Source organism: Pristiophorus japonicus, chromosome 4 (assembly GCF_044704955.1).
Source record: "Pristiophorus japonicus isolate sPriJap1 chromosome 4, sPriJap1.hap1, whole genome shotgun sequence".
NCBI classification, from domain to species: domain Eukaryota; kingdom Metazoa; phylum Chordata; class Chondrichthyes; family Pristiophoridae; genus Pristiophorus; species Pristiophorus japonicus.
The window spans coordinates 48522019-48538791 of NC_091980.1; the positions used below are offsets into that span (position 1 = coordinate 48522019).

The 16773-nt window shown below is 45.4% G+C and overlaps 1 protein-coding gene across 1 annotated transcript in view; it reads right to left on the reverse strand.

Moving 5' to 3' along the window:
- Positions 1-1273: 1273 nt before the first annotated feature.
- The window catches only part of LOC139262894 (organic cation/carnitine transporter 2-like), a 162705-nt gene continuing 147205 nt past the window's right edge, over positions 1274-16773 (reverse strand). The window contains exons 9-10 of the mRNA XM_070878151.1: positions 8981-9116; positions 1274-5626 (exon numbers count right to left, since the gene is read on the reverse strand). Coding sequence (XP_070734252.1) covers positions 5533-5626; positions 8981-9116 — 230 coding nt within the window. The 3' untranslated portion in view covers positions 1274-5532. The remainder of the gene's footprint in view (positions 5627-8980; positions 9117-16773) is intronic.

Below are 16773 nucleotides of genomic sequence, written 5' to 3' on the forward strand. Positions count from 1 at the left end.
TGATTCACTAACAACCAGGAACAACTTGAAGAGGACATCACTATCATCGATCCACCTACACACACCCAACCAGCAATCGACCTCACCATCAATCAAGAGGATGAACCCACCATGCCCAACAGTCTGGTCAGACCAGCCGGGCTGCAGTGCAGCAATGGCCCGACCAACTCACCCAGGCCAGGGTTTCAACTCAGGCATACACCCAGGGAGCGCCTCAACTTGTAAATAACTTCTATCAAGGACTTTGAGGGGGGGAGTGATGTTATGTATGTAAACATTATAACTGTGTAAGACTTGCCACGTCCTCTTCAACCGAGGAGGTAGCGGGGCCAAGCGCTTTGACGCGGGGCACTCCGATTGGTTCCATGCTGGCGCCGACCCCGCGGAGGTTGGTTCGGCGCAGTTGGACTGCTCCTGGAGTGGTAGATCTTAGTGTGGACATGGTGACCGTGTCCAGGACGAGTGTCAAAATCGGTCGGGAGTTCCTCCAGGCAATGGGCGGTTTATCTGGCTAGGTTGTCAATCTGTCCACGATCGTCAATGAGAAGATGACGCGGATAGCAGTGGCACTGGGCAGAATAGCCGGGAACATGGATGCCAGAGGGCTATCAGTGGTCCCGGAATCCGGCACTGCACCCCAAGGTGCCGCACCCACATTGCTCGAGACACATGCGAGTCAGGAGGAAGCTCTTGCTTCTGGCTCGGAGGACGTTTCCTCGTAAATGTCCTCTCTATCAACTGCCCAATCAATGGATCTGCTGTCTCCCCCCACCACCGAAGCAGCGCTCGAGGTGCCCTGCAGCAAAGTGACTTGGAGTTGGTAGGGGGAGGGGAAGAGGTGGGGTACAGACCCAGGGGGTGGCGGGGGGCAGGGGTGGAGGAAAGGAGGGGCTTGGCCGCAAGTAGGGAGGGAAGGAGGGTTATTCTTTTTGTTCATTTTTTTAAAATCGTTGAATGTTGGATGGGTGGTTGTTTGAATTGTTTGTTGCTGTTGTTGTTGTTGTTGGTTTACCAATACATTTTAAAATGTTTCACTGTTGGGTTGGGTTGGGGGAGGGGTGGGGGTGCATGCGTGTTTATTAAAATCGTTGTTGTAGTTGTTGTTGTTGTTGATAAGATTTATTGTTATGTATAAATGTTTCAAATTCAATGGGAGAGGGGGCTACTATTGTGTTGTGTTAGTTACTAAAAAAGAAGTTCTTTAGCAACATTACATTTTTTAAATTTAATTTAATATTGTTGCTCATTGTCTTCAGATAGCAGTAACGTTAAGGATATACAAACACTGGCGAGGCCAGGCCATGAAACGCAAACATTAAACGTAACATAAATCAACTCTAATTGTAACTGTCACCAACGTAACGCAAACCATTCATTTATGAGCTGCCGACACAGCAGTCTTGCAGCTGCGTAACTACCACTAATGTTATTTCAAGCAAAGCATTCATTTATGACTGCTGACGCAACAATCTTGCAGCTGCGTAACCACCACGGGCTCTTTCCTGCGGTCGAGAGGTGCGTGGGGCCATGGTTTCAATATCAGCCTGACTGTCCTCCCTGAGGTCATCATCCACCTCCTCTTCTTCCTCTTCCATCTCTCCTCTCTCCTGAGGTGGACTGGCAGTCCCATCTGGCAATTCTTGTCCCCTCCTAATAGTCAAGCTATGCAGCAAGCAGCACAGCACATTGAATTGAGCGACCTGCTCAGGGTGGTATTGTAATTCACCTCCTGAGTGGTCCAGGCATCTGAAGTGCTGCTTAAGCACTCCAATTGTCTTTTCAATGCTATTGCGTGTGGCTGTATGGCTTTCATTGTCTCGCTTCTCGGCTTCTGTCTGGGGCTTATGCATGGGGGTCATCAGCCAGCTGACGAGGCCATATCCTTTATCCCCCAGCATCCAACCGATGTCTTGTGGCTGACTCTTAAACAGGTCAGAGACAGTGCTCTCACGCAAGGTGTGCGCATCATGGATGCTCCCTGGGCATTTTGCATTTACTGCCATGATTATTTGCTTGGGGTCGACAACGAGTTGCATATTCAGGGAGTAGAATCCCTATCGGTTCCAAAAAACCTCTGCATCATGAAAAGGTGCTCACAGGGCGATGTGCATACATTCTATTGCTCCCTGCACCTTGGGGAAGTTTGCTATTCTTGAGCAATCCAGAGCATTCTCAATCTTTCCGTCCCTGGTCATATGGAAGCTTATGAAGTCCATCCTCTGAGCGTAAAGGGCTTCAGTCATCTGTTGAATGCAGCAATGTGTGGTGTGCTGAGAGATAGTGCAAATGTCGCCAGCTGAGGCCCAAAGGAGTCCGATGCATAGAAGGAAAGTGCTGCAGTAACCTTGACCTCAACGGACAGTGCAGTCCTGATGGTGCTGTTAGGCTGCAGATCTCCCTTAATGAGCTGGCATATCACACTGATGACCTCCTTTCACAAGCACAGTCTCCTAAGGCATGTGTTCTCAGACAAGTTCAGGTATGACCACTTATCCCTGTAAGTGCGTCGGGTGTAGGTTCTCCTCCTACTCATCAGTCTGACACCTCTTTGATTGGACACATAATGCTCTTCAATATAACTTCTCCCATCTCTAGTCTGCAGCATGTGAGTAGTCATCAATACTGGCTGAGAAATTACAGGCCCCATTACAATTACTATTGTATGGATTCTTCAGAAATAATAAATTGTCCTCCAAAAACTCATATAAAAAATTCAAATCAACCACAATATGATAAGATGGATGTTCAGATTTTAAAATCACCTTAAAAGAACTCACAAATTAAATCAAAATTCCCCAGAACTTGAAGCAGCCTTTTATATGAAAAGTCCTCTGATTTACAAAATGGCTTCCATACCGCTGGGTTGAGGTCAAGTGAGTGCAGCTTTTTTTCAGCGTTTTTTTTGGGCGAGTGATGATTTCGGCGATATATGACCGAGATTCCGAAAGTAATGCTCGGAGATATTCTGGGCGGTTTCTGGGCGTTAGTTTCCTTTCTAAACAGTATTCTGGGCGGTGCACTATTGTTGACGTCATAATTTTAAAAATACATACAGGCGGGCGGTTTAACTAATTCTCAGTGGTTAACTAATGCTGCCGATAAATGGGCGATAAATGGATGTTAGTTTCTATTTTTAGGGAAAATAGGCGATAAGTGGGTGTTATACTTCATCTCAGAAGTTAAATGGGCAGTAGCGAGGTGAAATTGATGGAAAGTCTAGCCCATTGTCTTCAGCAATATGGCTCTGTCAGGAGTAAAATATCCACTGAATAAGCAGGCAATGAGATGTAAGTTAGCAAAATAAGTTCCAAAGGGTTTGTCTAAGACCTTGCAAAAAGTCCAGTAAGGATTTGTTTTCTAAAACCTTGTAGAAAGCATCAAATGTCTGCATGCTGGTGATTGATTGTTGGACAGTGGTCCCTGGGTATCTCGGTTGCATTGCTTAGTACATTTTAACAGGAGAAAGTGTTGGTGTGTGACATAAACTGAAACAAAAGGAGATATTTCATAACTCACAACAAAAATATATCCCAATGAGAAGGATAGACTGTAGGAGAAGGGATAACCATCCGTGGCTAACTAAGGAAATAAGGAAGGGTATCAAATTGAAAACAAAGGCATACAATGTGGCCAAGACTAGTGGGAGGCCAGAGGATTGGGGAATTTTTAAAAGCCAGCAGAGAACGACTAAAAATATGATTAAAAGAGGGAAGATAGATTATAAAAGTAAACTAGCATGAAACATAAAAACAGATAGTAAGAGTTTCTACGCATACATAAAAAGGAAAAGAGTGGCTAAAGTAAATGATGGTCCCCTGGAGGATGAGACTCGGAAATTAATAATGGAGAACAGGGAAATGACAGAGACGTTGAACAAATATTTTGTATCGGTCTTCACGGCAGAAGACACTAAAAACACCCCAAAAGTGGATAATCAAGGGGCTATAGGAAGGGGGGAATTTAATACTATCACTATCACTAATGAAGTAGTACTAGGTAAAAAAATGGGAATAAAGGCGGACATCCCCTGGACCTGATGGCTTACATCCTAGGGTCTTAAGAGAAGTGGCAGCAGAGATAGTGAATGCATTGGTTGTAATCTATCAAAATTCCCTGGATTCTGGGGTGGTCCCAGTGGATTGGAAAACTGCAAATGTAACGCCCCTATTTAAAAAAGGAGGCAGACAAAAAGCAGGAAGCTATAGACCAGTTAGCCTAACATCTGTCATTGGGAAAATGTTGGAGTCCATTATTAAGGAAACAGTAGCAGGACATTTGGAAAAGCATGATTCAATCAAGCAGAGTCAGCATAGTTTTATGAAAGGGAAATCATGTTTGACAAATTTTCTGGAGTTCTTTGAAGATGTAACAAGCAGGGTGGATAAGGGGAAACGAGTGGATGTGGTGTATTTGGATTTACAGCAGGCATTCGATAAGGTGCCACATAAGAGGTTACTGCACAAGATAAAAGCTCATGGGGTTGGGGGTAATATATTAGCATGGATAGAGGATTGACTAACTAACAGAAAACAGAGAGTCGGGATAAATGGGTCATTTTCCAGTTGGCAAACAGTGACTAGTGGGGTGCCGCAGGGATTAGTGCTGGGTCCTCAACTATTTACAATCTATATTAGTGACTTGGATGAAGGGACCGATTGTAATGCAGCCAAGTGAGCAAAAATTTGACAGATGGAGTATAATATAGAAAACGTGAGGTTATCCACTTTGGCAGAAATAATAGAAAAGCAAATTATAATTTAAATGGAGAAAAATTGCAAAGTGCTGCAGTACAGAGAGATCTGGGGGTCCTTGTGCATGAAACACAAAATGTTAGTATGCAGGTACAGCATGTAATCAGGAAGGCAAATGGAATGTTGACCTTTATTGCAAGGGGGATAGAGTATAAAAGCAGAGAAGTCCTGCTACAACTGTACACTGTATTGGTGAGGCCACACCTGGAGTACTGAATATAGTTTTGGTCTCCGTATTTAAGGAAGGATATACTTGCATTGGAGGCTGATTCCGGAGATGAGGGGGTTGACTTATGAGGATAGGTTGAATAGGTTGGGCCTATATACATTGGAGTTCAGAAGAATGAGAGGTGATCTTATTGAAACTTATAAGATAATGAGGGGGCTGGATAAGGTCGATACAGAGAGGATATTTCCACTCATAGGGAAACTAAAACTCGGGGCATAGTCTTAGAATAAGGGGCCGCCCATTTAAAACTGAGATGAGGAGAAATTTCTTCTCTCAGAGTTGTAAATCTATGGAATTCTCTGCCCTAGAGAGCTGTGGAGACTTGGTCATTGAATATATTTAAGGTGGAGACAGACAGATTTTTGAGCGATAAGGGAGTAAAGGATTATGGGGAGTGAGCAGTGGAGTTGTGTCCATGATCAGATCAGCTATGATATTGAATGGTGGAGCAGGCTCGAGGGGCCAAATGGCCTACTCCTGCTCCTATTTCTTATGTTCTTAAAATGAGGAGTTTCCATTTCTCCATTGCTGTAGATTTGTGGCCAGAACTGATCAAAACTCCTCCTCTTTAATTACAATTGTATTATTTTCTCTGCTTGTTCCATTTTTCTGAAAATAGCAGCAATTGCTGAAAGTACCTTTGAACCTGCAATTGAATAAAAAAACAACACTGTCATAAAGAATACACATTAGCTGAAACTTTCCCATCACGTTTCACTGGGTAGATAGATTCGCTTATTTCATACCAGATCGGTTTTATTTCAGTCATTCAAAAAGGCTGTGTGTCAGGCAGTGTGACAATGGAGTGTGTTATTGTACTAATGCATTACTGTTCACAGATTGCTTGGAGGTAGGTTGCACACGCACGGGTGTTTCACCAACTCTCCCACACAGTCCTGGGGATGTTCCAAGGCTATACCAGACAGATCACTGTGGGGAAAATCTTTAAATAATCATATGCTGAGCCACCCAATCTAGTTTTATGCATTGTGAGGTCGCAGTAATTGAAAACAAATGTTAGCAAAAGCCCAAGAAGCTTAACATTCACTGAGTCTATTCAGTAATGAGGATCTTGGCGCATTCAGTTTTTCAGCAATGTTTTTAAAGTCGTTTTGGTTCAATAGTGCTGCCAGAAAATAATAACAACCTTGCTGGGTTGGCAGGCGAGATGATAATGCAGACTTTGAACCTGTGAGACCTGCACCTTTCAATCAAGCTCAGGCTGATAGGAAAAACCAATCTCAACTCAGTGAGCAGGGGTACAAGCACAAACTATTTACATTCACCACTAAATGGGCAGGCCAAGTAGAAAATGGAAACATCACGCTGGTATAAATGTTAGGCTTATTTTCCTTGTTAGAACTGTCAATGTATTTTGGAAGCAGTACCAAGGAAATGCTAGATAACATCTAGTTCCTGCTATAATGGAAAATGCCCATTTTTCTGCAGGTAGATCCACTGTCAGTTGTGACATTGAGAGCTACAGATCAGGCGATCCTTGGTTCACTTCCAGATCTGTGCTGAGTTAGATGATGTGGAACAATGGTGGCGGTGTTGCCATTAGCCTCAGTGCTCCCTGGCTTGGGAGGGGGAACCCAGGGTTCTTGGTCCTGATTGTGACACAGTGATTGCTACTGGAAAGTGTTGTTGTGGTTGTCGAGTGAGAACCAACAGCTAAATACCCCATCATCATTCACTACCCTGACTCACATATGAAAAAAAAAACAATTTAACTCGAAAACTAAAGTTGGCATGTGGTAAGATCATACTCTATCAGAAGTTACAAGGAGATTGGTCTCATAGAAGTTCAGCCCTTGTATGAGATACATCTCCTGCCCTCTTGATGATCTCCTCACCTTGTTCCCACTTACTACCTTTCCTGGCATCAATGCTCATCAACATTGTAATAGCTCGCACTGCTCACACACTGTTCCTTCTTTTTTCAAAACCAGCATCATCACAAAAACTCAGCCTTGACCTCTCTGTCCCCCGCAACCTCTGTTCAATTTCTGACCTACTCCCCTTGTTCGGGCTCCTTGAATGTGTCATCCTCTTCCAGTTATAGTGATATCCTTTCCCACAATTCCCAATTTGATTCCTTTCAGTATGTTTTCTGCACAGCACACAACACCGAGATCGACATGGTCAAAGTCACTGCTTCTCTGATTGCGATCATGGGGCATTATCATTCCTAGTCCTCCTCGACCTCACTGCAGTATTTGACATAATGGATAATCTCCATTATTGTCTTCCCTCCATGGCCTACCTCCAGGTTCCTGCTCCAGCGACTGGACCCCTACCTGTACCGACACAATCAATACATTTTCAACAATGGGTTTTCCTCCAGCTGCTGCAGCCATCTCTGGAATTCCCTTAAGATCCATTATTGACCCTCTCCTCGTCTTCATTTGCAAGCTTCCTCTGGGCGATATCATCAACAACATGGAATTAGCTTCCATGTATCTGCTGATGACACCCCATTTTACTTTACTGCGACCTCTTGTAACTCTTTGACCTCTGCATTATGCTGACATACTCGCTATCTGATATTACATCATGAATAAGTCAGATTTGTTTGCAATTAAACATCAGGAAGAGTGATGCCAATGTTTCCTTCCACTGCCAAATCTCTGAACCCTTGCCATTGATTTCATTCCCCTTACTCCAACCTCCACCGTTACCTTACTCTCACTGTCACCGAAACCCCTATCCAGAAATTGGTCTCCTCTAGAATAACATTTTCCAATTCCCACCTTACCAGCATCCCATTCTGGACCCTCCATAAACTCTAAATCATCTTTTTTTTATTCGTTCATGGATTGTGGGTGTTGCTGGCAAGGCTAGCATTTATTACCTATCCTTAATTGATCTTGAGAAGGTGGTGGTGAGCCACCTTCTTGAACCCCTGTAAACCGTGAGGTGAAGTTACTCCCACAGTGCTGTTAGGGAGGGAGTCTAGGTGGTAGAGGTCATGGGTTTGGGAGGTGCTGTCGAAGAAGCTTTGTCGAGGTGCTGCAGTGCATCTTGTACATGGTACATACTGCAGCCACGATGCACCAGTGATGGATGGAGTGAATGTTTATGGTGGTGAATGGGGTGCCAATCAAGCGGGCTGGTGTATCCTGGATGGTGTCAAGCTTCTTGAGTGTTTTTGGAGCAGCACTCATTCAGGCAAGTGGAGAATATTCCATCACACTCCTGACTTGTGCACTGTAGATGGTGGAAAAGCTTTGGGGAGTCAGGAGGTGAGTTACACGCTGCAGAATACCCAGCCTCTGACCTGCTCTTGTAGCCACAGTATTTATGTGGCTGGTCCAATTAAGTTTCTGGTCAGTGGTGATCCCCAGGGTGTTGATGGTGGGGGATCCGGCAATGGTAATCCTGTTGAATGTCAAGCGGTGGTGATTAGACTCTTTCTTGTTGGAGATAGTCATTGACTGGCACTTGTTTGGTGCGAATGTTACTGGACACTTATCAGCCCAAGTCTCAATGTTGTCCAGGTCTTGCTGCATGCAGGCATAGAGTGCTTCAGTATCTAAAGTTTTGACATCCTGTTCTTACTAAGCCTCACTCATCTATAACTTCCCTTCTTTGCTGAACTATATTGGCTCTTTGTCTGCCAGTGGATTGAAGTTAAAATTGTCAGCCTTGTCTCCAAATCCTCCAGAGCTTCACTTCACTGTAGCTCTTCAATCTTCTACAAACCAATGCATCCTCCCATGCTGTCTGGTCATCTATATCCAGCCTCCTCTCCATCCTTTTCACCCCACAACTTTCTCTCCAAACACCCCATCTCTCTACCTCCCTCTCTATATTTCAAACACATCTCTTTTTCCAGGCTTTTGTTCACTTTTCCTAATACTCCCACAAAGGATGGATGCTAGCTCTTTTGTCTCCTCTCTGAAACACCTTGGGACATTTTGTACATTGAAGCATTGTATTGTTGTTTAGGATAGAGAGCGGAGAAAAAAATTGTTTCATAAATAGTATACACACTTACCCCTTGATTTTCGGCATCTGGCTGATGGTGTCTGGGAGAGGAATATTGAATGTTTCAGGCAGAAACAAGACCAGAATTGCTGAAAACACCGTCAAACCCCCCATCAGAATAAAAGGCAGAAACTCATGATAAACACCTATGAAAATATAGAGCATATATTGTCTGCAAAGCAAAAACCAGCACATCAAAATAAAGCATTAGGCACTACTTGTAACACAAATATTGTGGTCAATAAACACCCTTGAATGTATTTTCAGTGTAAGCACGTTCAAATAATGTGCACATTTTTTTCATTTCCATTTTTGAGATTAGTTTTCTCCTGGCTGTTTCTGACCCTTTGCCAGGCATCATTTCCCAGTGAAGAAATAGGCAAATTGTTCCCAATCAGCAGCTCGAGATTGCACAAAATTGGCTTGGAATTATTTCGATTTTTGCTCGCAATTTCCAGGCAAGCAACATGGCACCACCTAATAGGCCTGGATAGATTAGGAAATTATTGGGGAATTAAGAGACCAAACTCATGTCAGGTCATTCTCTGATGCAATCCATTACGACACCAACATGCTGGTTTCAGATATTTTGAGTTTACCACAGAATGTCCTGCATAATAACATTACAATAATAATAAGAATAGAACTGGACAGACCATCAGCATTGACCTAGGGAATGGCATCGGACATGACAAAGGCACAGCCGGCCCAGTCGACCCTGCAAAGACCTCCTCACTATCCTCTAGTCAAGCAACAGCCTGATGTAGTCATAGTCATAGAATCATATCTTTCAGCAATGTCCCAGACTCCTCCATTACAATCCCTGGGTCTATCCTGTCCCATCGGCAGGACAGACCCACCAGTGGTGACGCCACAGTAGTATACAGTCGAGAGGCAGTGGCTCTGGGAGTCCTCAACATTGACTCTGGATCCCATGAAGTCACATAGCTTCAGTTCAAGCATGGGCAAGGAAACCTCCTGCTGATTACCACCGACCACCCTCCTAAATCAGTACTCCATGGTGAACACTACTTGGAAGAAGCACTGAGGGTAGCAAGGGCACAGAATAAACTCTGGGTGGGGGACTTCAATGTCCATCACTAAGAGTGGCTTGGTAGCACCACTACTGACCGAGTTGCCTAAGTCCAGAAGAACATAGCTGCCAGACTGGGTCTGCGGCAGGTAGCGAGAGAACCAACATGAGGGAAAAACCTACTTGACCTCGTGCACACCAATCTACCTGTACCAGATGTATCTGTCCATATCAGTATTGGTAGCAATGACCACCACACAGTCCTTGTGGAGATGAAGTCCCTTCTTCACACTGAGGACACCCTCCATTGTGTTGTGTGGCATTACCACCGTGCTAAATGGGATAGATTCAGAACAGATCTAGCAACTGGGCATATAGGAGGTGCTATGGGCTGTCAGCACACCACAATCTGTAACCTCATGGCCTAGCATATCCCTCACTCTACCATCAAGCCAGACTACCAACCCTAGTTCAGTGAGTAGTGCAGTAAAGCATGCCAGGAGCAGCACCAGGCGTACCTAAAAATGAGGTGCCAACATGGGGAAGATGCAACACAGGACTACATGCATGCTAAACAGAAGAAGCAGCATGTTATAGACAGAGCTAAGCAATCCCACAAGCAGCGGATCAGATTATAGCTCTGCAGTCCTGCCACATCCAGTCATGAATAGTGGTGGACAGTTACACAACTAACGGGAAGAGGAGGCTGCATGAATATCTCCATCCTCAATGATGGGGGAGCCGAGCACACGCGTGCAAACGACAAGGCTGAAGCGTTTGCAACCATCTTCAGCCAGAAGTGCGGAGTGGATGATCCATCTCGATCTCTTCCTTAGGTCCACACCATCACAGAAGTCAGTCTTCAGCCAATTCAAAATCACTCCACGTGATATCAAGAAACGGCTGAACGTGCACTGGATGCAGCAAATGGTATGGGTCCCGACAAAATCCCAGCTGTCGTATTGAAGATTTATGTTTCAGAACTAGCCGTGCCTCTTGCCAAGCTGCCCCCGTACAGCTACAACACTGGCATCTAACCAATAGTGTGGAAAATTGCCCAGGTTGTCCTATCCACAAAAAGCAGGACAAATTCAATCCGGCCAATTATTGCCCCATCAGTCTATCCTCAATTATCAGCAAACTGTCGTCAACAGTGGTATCAAGCGGCAGTTACCAATAAACTGCTCACAGAGAGGCGGGAGTCGAGAGAGGCAGCGGCCTATAAAAGGCTCAGCAGTCCGGGGAGCGTCGAGAGAGGCGGGAGTCGAGAGAGGCAGCGGCCTATAAAAGGCTCAGCAGTCCGGGGAGAGTCGAGAGAGGTGGGAGTCGAGAGAGGCAGCGGCCTATAAAAGGCTCAGCAGTCCGGGGAGTGTCGAGAGAGGCGGGAGTCGAGAGAGGCAGTGGCCTATAAAAGGCTCAGCAGTCCGGGGAGCGTCGAGAGAGGCGGGAGTCGAGAGAGGCTTACTTGTGCAGCTCCAGCTGAGAGAAGTCAAAAAAGAAGTAGAAAGAAATCAAAAGGTGACGTCACAGCCAACGTGGTAAGTGATTGGCTGCTGATTGGTGAGTAGTTTTTCTTTTTCTTTATTAGTCAGTAACTTTTAACATTGTTGTCGGCAATTTAAGTGTATCTAAGGGTTAAGTCATGGCAGGACAGCTCGGTCACATGATATGCTCCTCCTGTACCATGTGGGAACACGGGGACAACACCAGTGTCCCTGACGACTACATGTGCGGGAAGTGTGTCCACCTCCGGCTATTGACGGTCCGCGTTGCGGAGTTGGAGCTGAAGGTGGATTCACTCTGGAGCATCCACGATGCTGAGAATGACGTGAGTATCACGTGTAGCGAGTTGGTCTTACCGCAGGAGAAGGGTCCGCAGCCAGCGAGGGAATGCAAGACCAGCAGGAAGAGTAGTGCAAGGAAGGTAGTGCAGGGGTCCCCTGTGGTCATCCCACTGCAAAACAGATACACTGCTTTGAGTGCTGTTGAGGGGGATGACTCATCAGGAGAGGGCAGCAGCAGCCAAGTTCATGGCACCATGGCTAGCTCTGTTGCACAGGAGGGCAGGAAAAAGAGTGGGCGAGCGATAGTGATAGGGGATTCAATTGTAAGGGGAATAGATAGGCGTTTCTGCGGCCGCAACCGAGACTCCAGGATGGTAATGTTGCCTCCCTGGTGCAAGGGTCAAGGATGTCTCGGAGCGGGTGCAGGACATTCTAAAAAGGGAGGGAGAACAGCCAGTTGTCGTGGTGCACGTTGGTACCAATGACATAGGTAAAAAAAAGGATGAGTTCCTACGAAATGAATTTAAGGAGCTAGGAGCTAAATTAAAAAGTAGGACCTCAAAAGTAGTAATCTCGGGATTGCTACCAGTGCCACGTGCTAGTCAGAGTAGTAATCGCAGGATAGCTCAGATGAATACGTGGCTTGAGCAATGGTGCAGCAGGGAGGTATTCAAATTCCTGGGGCATTGGAACTGGTTCTGGGGGAGGTGGGACCAGTACAATCCGGACGGTCTGCACCTGGGCAGAATCGGGACCAATGTCCTCGGGGGAGTATTTGCTAGTGCTGTTGGGGAGGAGTTAAACTAATATGGCAGGGGGATGGAACCAATGCAGGGAGATAGAGGGAAACAAAAAGGAGGCAAAAGCAAAAGACAGAAAGGAGATGAGGAAAAGTGGAGGGCAGAGAAACCCAAGGCAAAGAACAAATAGGGGCAATGTACAGCAAAATTCTAAAAGGACAAAGGGTGTTAAAAGAACAAGCCTGAAGGCTTTGTGTCTTAATGCAAGGAGTATCCGCAATAAAGTGGATGAATTAACTATGCAAATAGATGTTAACAAATATGATGTGATTGGGATTACGGAGACGTGGCTTCAGGATGAGCAGGGCTGGGAACTCAACATCCAGGGGTATTCAACATTCAGGAAGGATAGAATAAAAGGAAAAGGAGGTGGGGTAGCATTGCTGGTTAAGGAGGAGATTAAGGCAATAGTTAGGAAGGACATTAGCTTGGATGATGTGGAATCTATATGGGTAGAGCTGCAGAACACCAAAGGGCAAAAAACGTTAGTGGGAGTTGTGTACAGACCTCCAAACAGTAGTAGTGATGTTGGGGAGGGCATCAAACAGGAAATTAGGGGTGCGTGCAATAAAGGTGCAGCAGTTATAATGGGTGACTTTAATATGCACATAGATTGGGCTAACCAAACTGGAAGCAATACGGTGGAGGAGGATTTTCTGGAGTGCATAAGAGATGGTTTTTTAGACCAATATGTCGAGGAACCAACTAGGGGGAAGGCCATCTTAGACTGGGTGTTATGTAATGAGAGAGGATTAATTAGCAATCTCGTTGTGCGAGGCCCCTTGGGGAAGAGTGACCATAATATGGTGGAATTCTGCATTGGGATGGAGAATGAAACAGTTAATTCAGAGACCATGGTCCAGAACTTAAAGAAGGCTAACTTTGAAGGTATGAGGCGTGAATTGGCTGGGATGGATTGGCGAATGATACTTAAGGGGTTGACTGTGGATGGGCAATGGCAGACATTTAGAGACCGCATGGATGAACTATAACAATTGTACATTCCTGTCTGGCATAGAAATAAAAAAGGGAAGGTGGCTCAACCGTGGCTATCAAGGGAAATCAGGGATAGTATTAAAGCCAAGGAAGTGGCATACAAATTGGCCAGAAATAGCTGCGAACCTGGGGACTGGGAGAAATTTAGAACTCAGCAGAGGAGGACAAAGGGTTTGATTAGGGCAGGGAAAATGGAGTACGAGAAGAAGCTTGCAGGGAACATTAAGACGGATTGCAAAAGTTTCTATAGATATGTAAAGAGAAAAAGGTTAGTAAAGACAAACGTAGGTCCCCTGCAGTCAGAATCAGGGGAAGTCATAACGGGGAACAAAGAAATGGCGGACCAATTGAACAAGTACTTTGGTTCGGTATTCACGAAGGAGGACACAAACAACCTTCCGCTTATAAAAGGGGTCGGGGGGTCTAGTAAGGAGGAGGCACTGAGGGAAATCCTTATTAGCCGGGAAATTGTGTTGGGGAAATTGATGGGATTGAAGGCCGATAAATCCCCAGGGCCTGATGGACTGCATCCCAGAGTACTTAAGGAGGTGGCCTTGGAAATAGTGGATGCGTTGACAGTCATTTTCCAACATTCCATTGACTCTGGATCAGTTCCTATGGAGTGGAGGGTAGCCAATGTAACCCCACTTTTTAAAAAAGGAGGGAGAGAAAACAGGGAATTATAGACTGACATCGGTAGTGGGTAAAATGATGGAATCAATTATTAAGGATGTCATAGCAGTGCATTTGGAAAGAGGTGACATGATGGGTCCAAGTCAGCATGGATTTGTGAAAGGGAAATCATGCTTGACAAATCTTCTGGAATTTTTTGAGGATGTTTCCAGTAGAGTGGACAAGGGAGAACCAGTTGATGTGGTATATTTGGACTTTCAGAAGGCGTTCGACAAGGTCCCACACAAGAGATTGATGTGCAAAGTTAGAGCACATGGGATTGGGGGTAGTGTACTGACATGGATTGAGAACTGGTTGTCAGACAGGAAGCAAAGACTAGGAGTAAATGGGGACTTTTCAGAATGGCAGGCAGTGACTAGTGGGGTACCGCAAGGTTCTGTGCTGGGGCCCCAGCTGTTTACACTGTACATTAATGATTTAGATGAGGGGATTAAATGTAGTATCTCCAAATTTGCGGATGACACTAAGTTGGGTGGCAGTGTGAGCTGCGAGGAGGATGCTGTGAGGCTGCAGAGCGACTTGGATAGGTTAGGTGAGTGGGCAAATGCATGGCAGATGAAGTATAATGTGGATAAATGTGAGGTTATCCACTTTGGTGGTAAAAACAGAGAGACAGACTATTATCTGAATGGTGACAGATTAGGAAAAGGGGAGGTGCAAAGAGACCTGGGTGTCATGGTACATCAGTCATTGAAGGTTGGCATGCAGGTGCAGCAGGCGGTTAAGAAAGCAAATGGCATGTTGGCCTTCATAGCAAGGGGATTTGAGTACAGGGGCAGGGAGGTGTTGCTACAGTTGTACAGGGCATTGGTGAGGCCACACCTGGAGTATTGTGTACAGTTTTGGTCTCCTAACCTGAGGAAGGACATTCTTGCTATTGAGGGAGTGCAGCGAAGGTTCACCAGACTGATTCCCGGGATGGCGGGACTGACCTATCAAGAAAGACTGGATCAACTGGGCTTGTATTCACTGGAGTTCAGAAGAATGAGAGGGGACCTCATAGAAACATTTAAAATTCTGACGGGGAAAAACCTGTGGAATTCTCTACCACAGAAAGTTGTTGAGGCCAATTCACGAAATATATTCAAAAAGGAGTTAGATGAGTTCCTTACTACTAGGGGGATCAAGGGATATGGCGAGAAAGCAGGAATGGGGTACTGAAGTTGAATGTTCAGCCATGAACTCATTGAATGGCGGTGCAGGCTAGAAGGGCCGAATGGCCTACTCCTGCACCTATTTTCTATGTTTCTATGTTTTCTATGATGCTCAGTTCAGATTCCACCAGGACCACTCAACTCCAGACCTTATTACAGCTTCGGTGCAAATATGGACAAAAGTGCTAAAATCCAGAGGTGAGGTGAGAGTGACTGCCCTTGACATCAAGGCAACATTTGACCGAGTGTGGCATCAAGGAGCCCTCATAAAATTGAAATCAATGGAAATCAGGGGGGAAACTCTCCATACCGAATATAAAGGAAGATGGTTATGGTTGTTGGAGGTCAATGATCTCAGCCCCAGGTCATCGCTGCAGGAGCTCCTCAGGGCAGAGTCCTAGGCCCAATCATCTTAAGCTGCTTTATCAATGACCTTCCCTCCATCATAAGGCCAGAAGTGGGGATGTTCGCTGATGATTGCACCGTATTCAGTTCCATTCACAACTCCTCCGATAATGAAACAGTCCATGCCCCCGTACAGCAAGATCTGGACGACATTCAGGCTAGGGCTGATAAGTGGCAAGTAACATTTGTGCCAGGCAATGACTATCTTCAACAACAAAGGGTCTAACCACCGCCCCATAATATTCAATGGCATAACCAAAGCCAAATCCCCCACCAGCAACATCCTGTGGGTCACCATTGACCAGAAACTTTACTAGACCAGCCATATAAATACTGTGGCTACAAGAGCGGGTCAGAGGCTGGGTATTCTGCAGTGAATGTCTAACCTCCTGACTCCCCAAAGGCTTTCCACCATTTGCAAGGCATGAGTCAGGAGTGTGATGGAATACTCTCCACTTGCCTGGATAAGTGCAGCTCCAACAATACACAAGAAGCTCGATGCCATCCAGGACAAAGCAGCCTGCTTCATTGGCACCCTGTTCTACCACCTTAACCATTCACTTCTTCCACCACCGGTGCTCCCCTGTTGGAGTATATACCATCTACAAGATGCACTGCAGCAACTCACCAAGATTTCTTCAACAGCACCTCCCAAACCCACGCCTTAGAATCATAGAATCATACAATGATTGCAGCATGGAAGAAGGCCATTTGGCCCGTCAAACCCACGCTGACTCTCAGCTAGTCCCACTCCTCTGCTCTTTCCCCACAGTCCTGCAATTTATTTTCCTTCAGATACTTATTAAACTCACTTTTGAAAGATAAAATTGAGTTTGCCTCCACCACACTTCCCGGCAGTGCATTCCAGATCTTAACCACTCGCTGCATAAAAAAGTTTTTTCATACATCGCCTTTGCTTCTTTCGCTAATCACCTTAA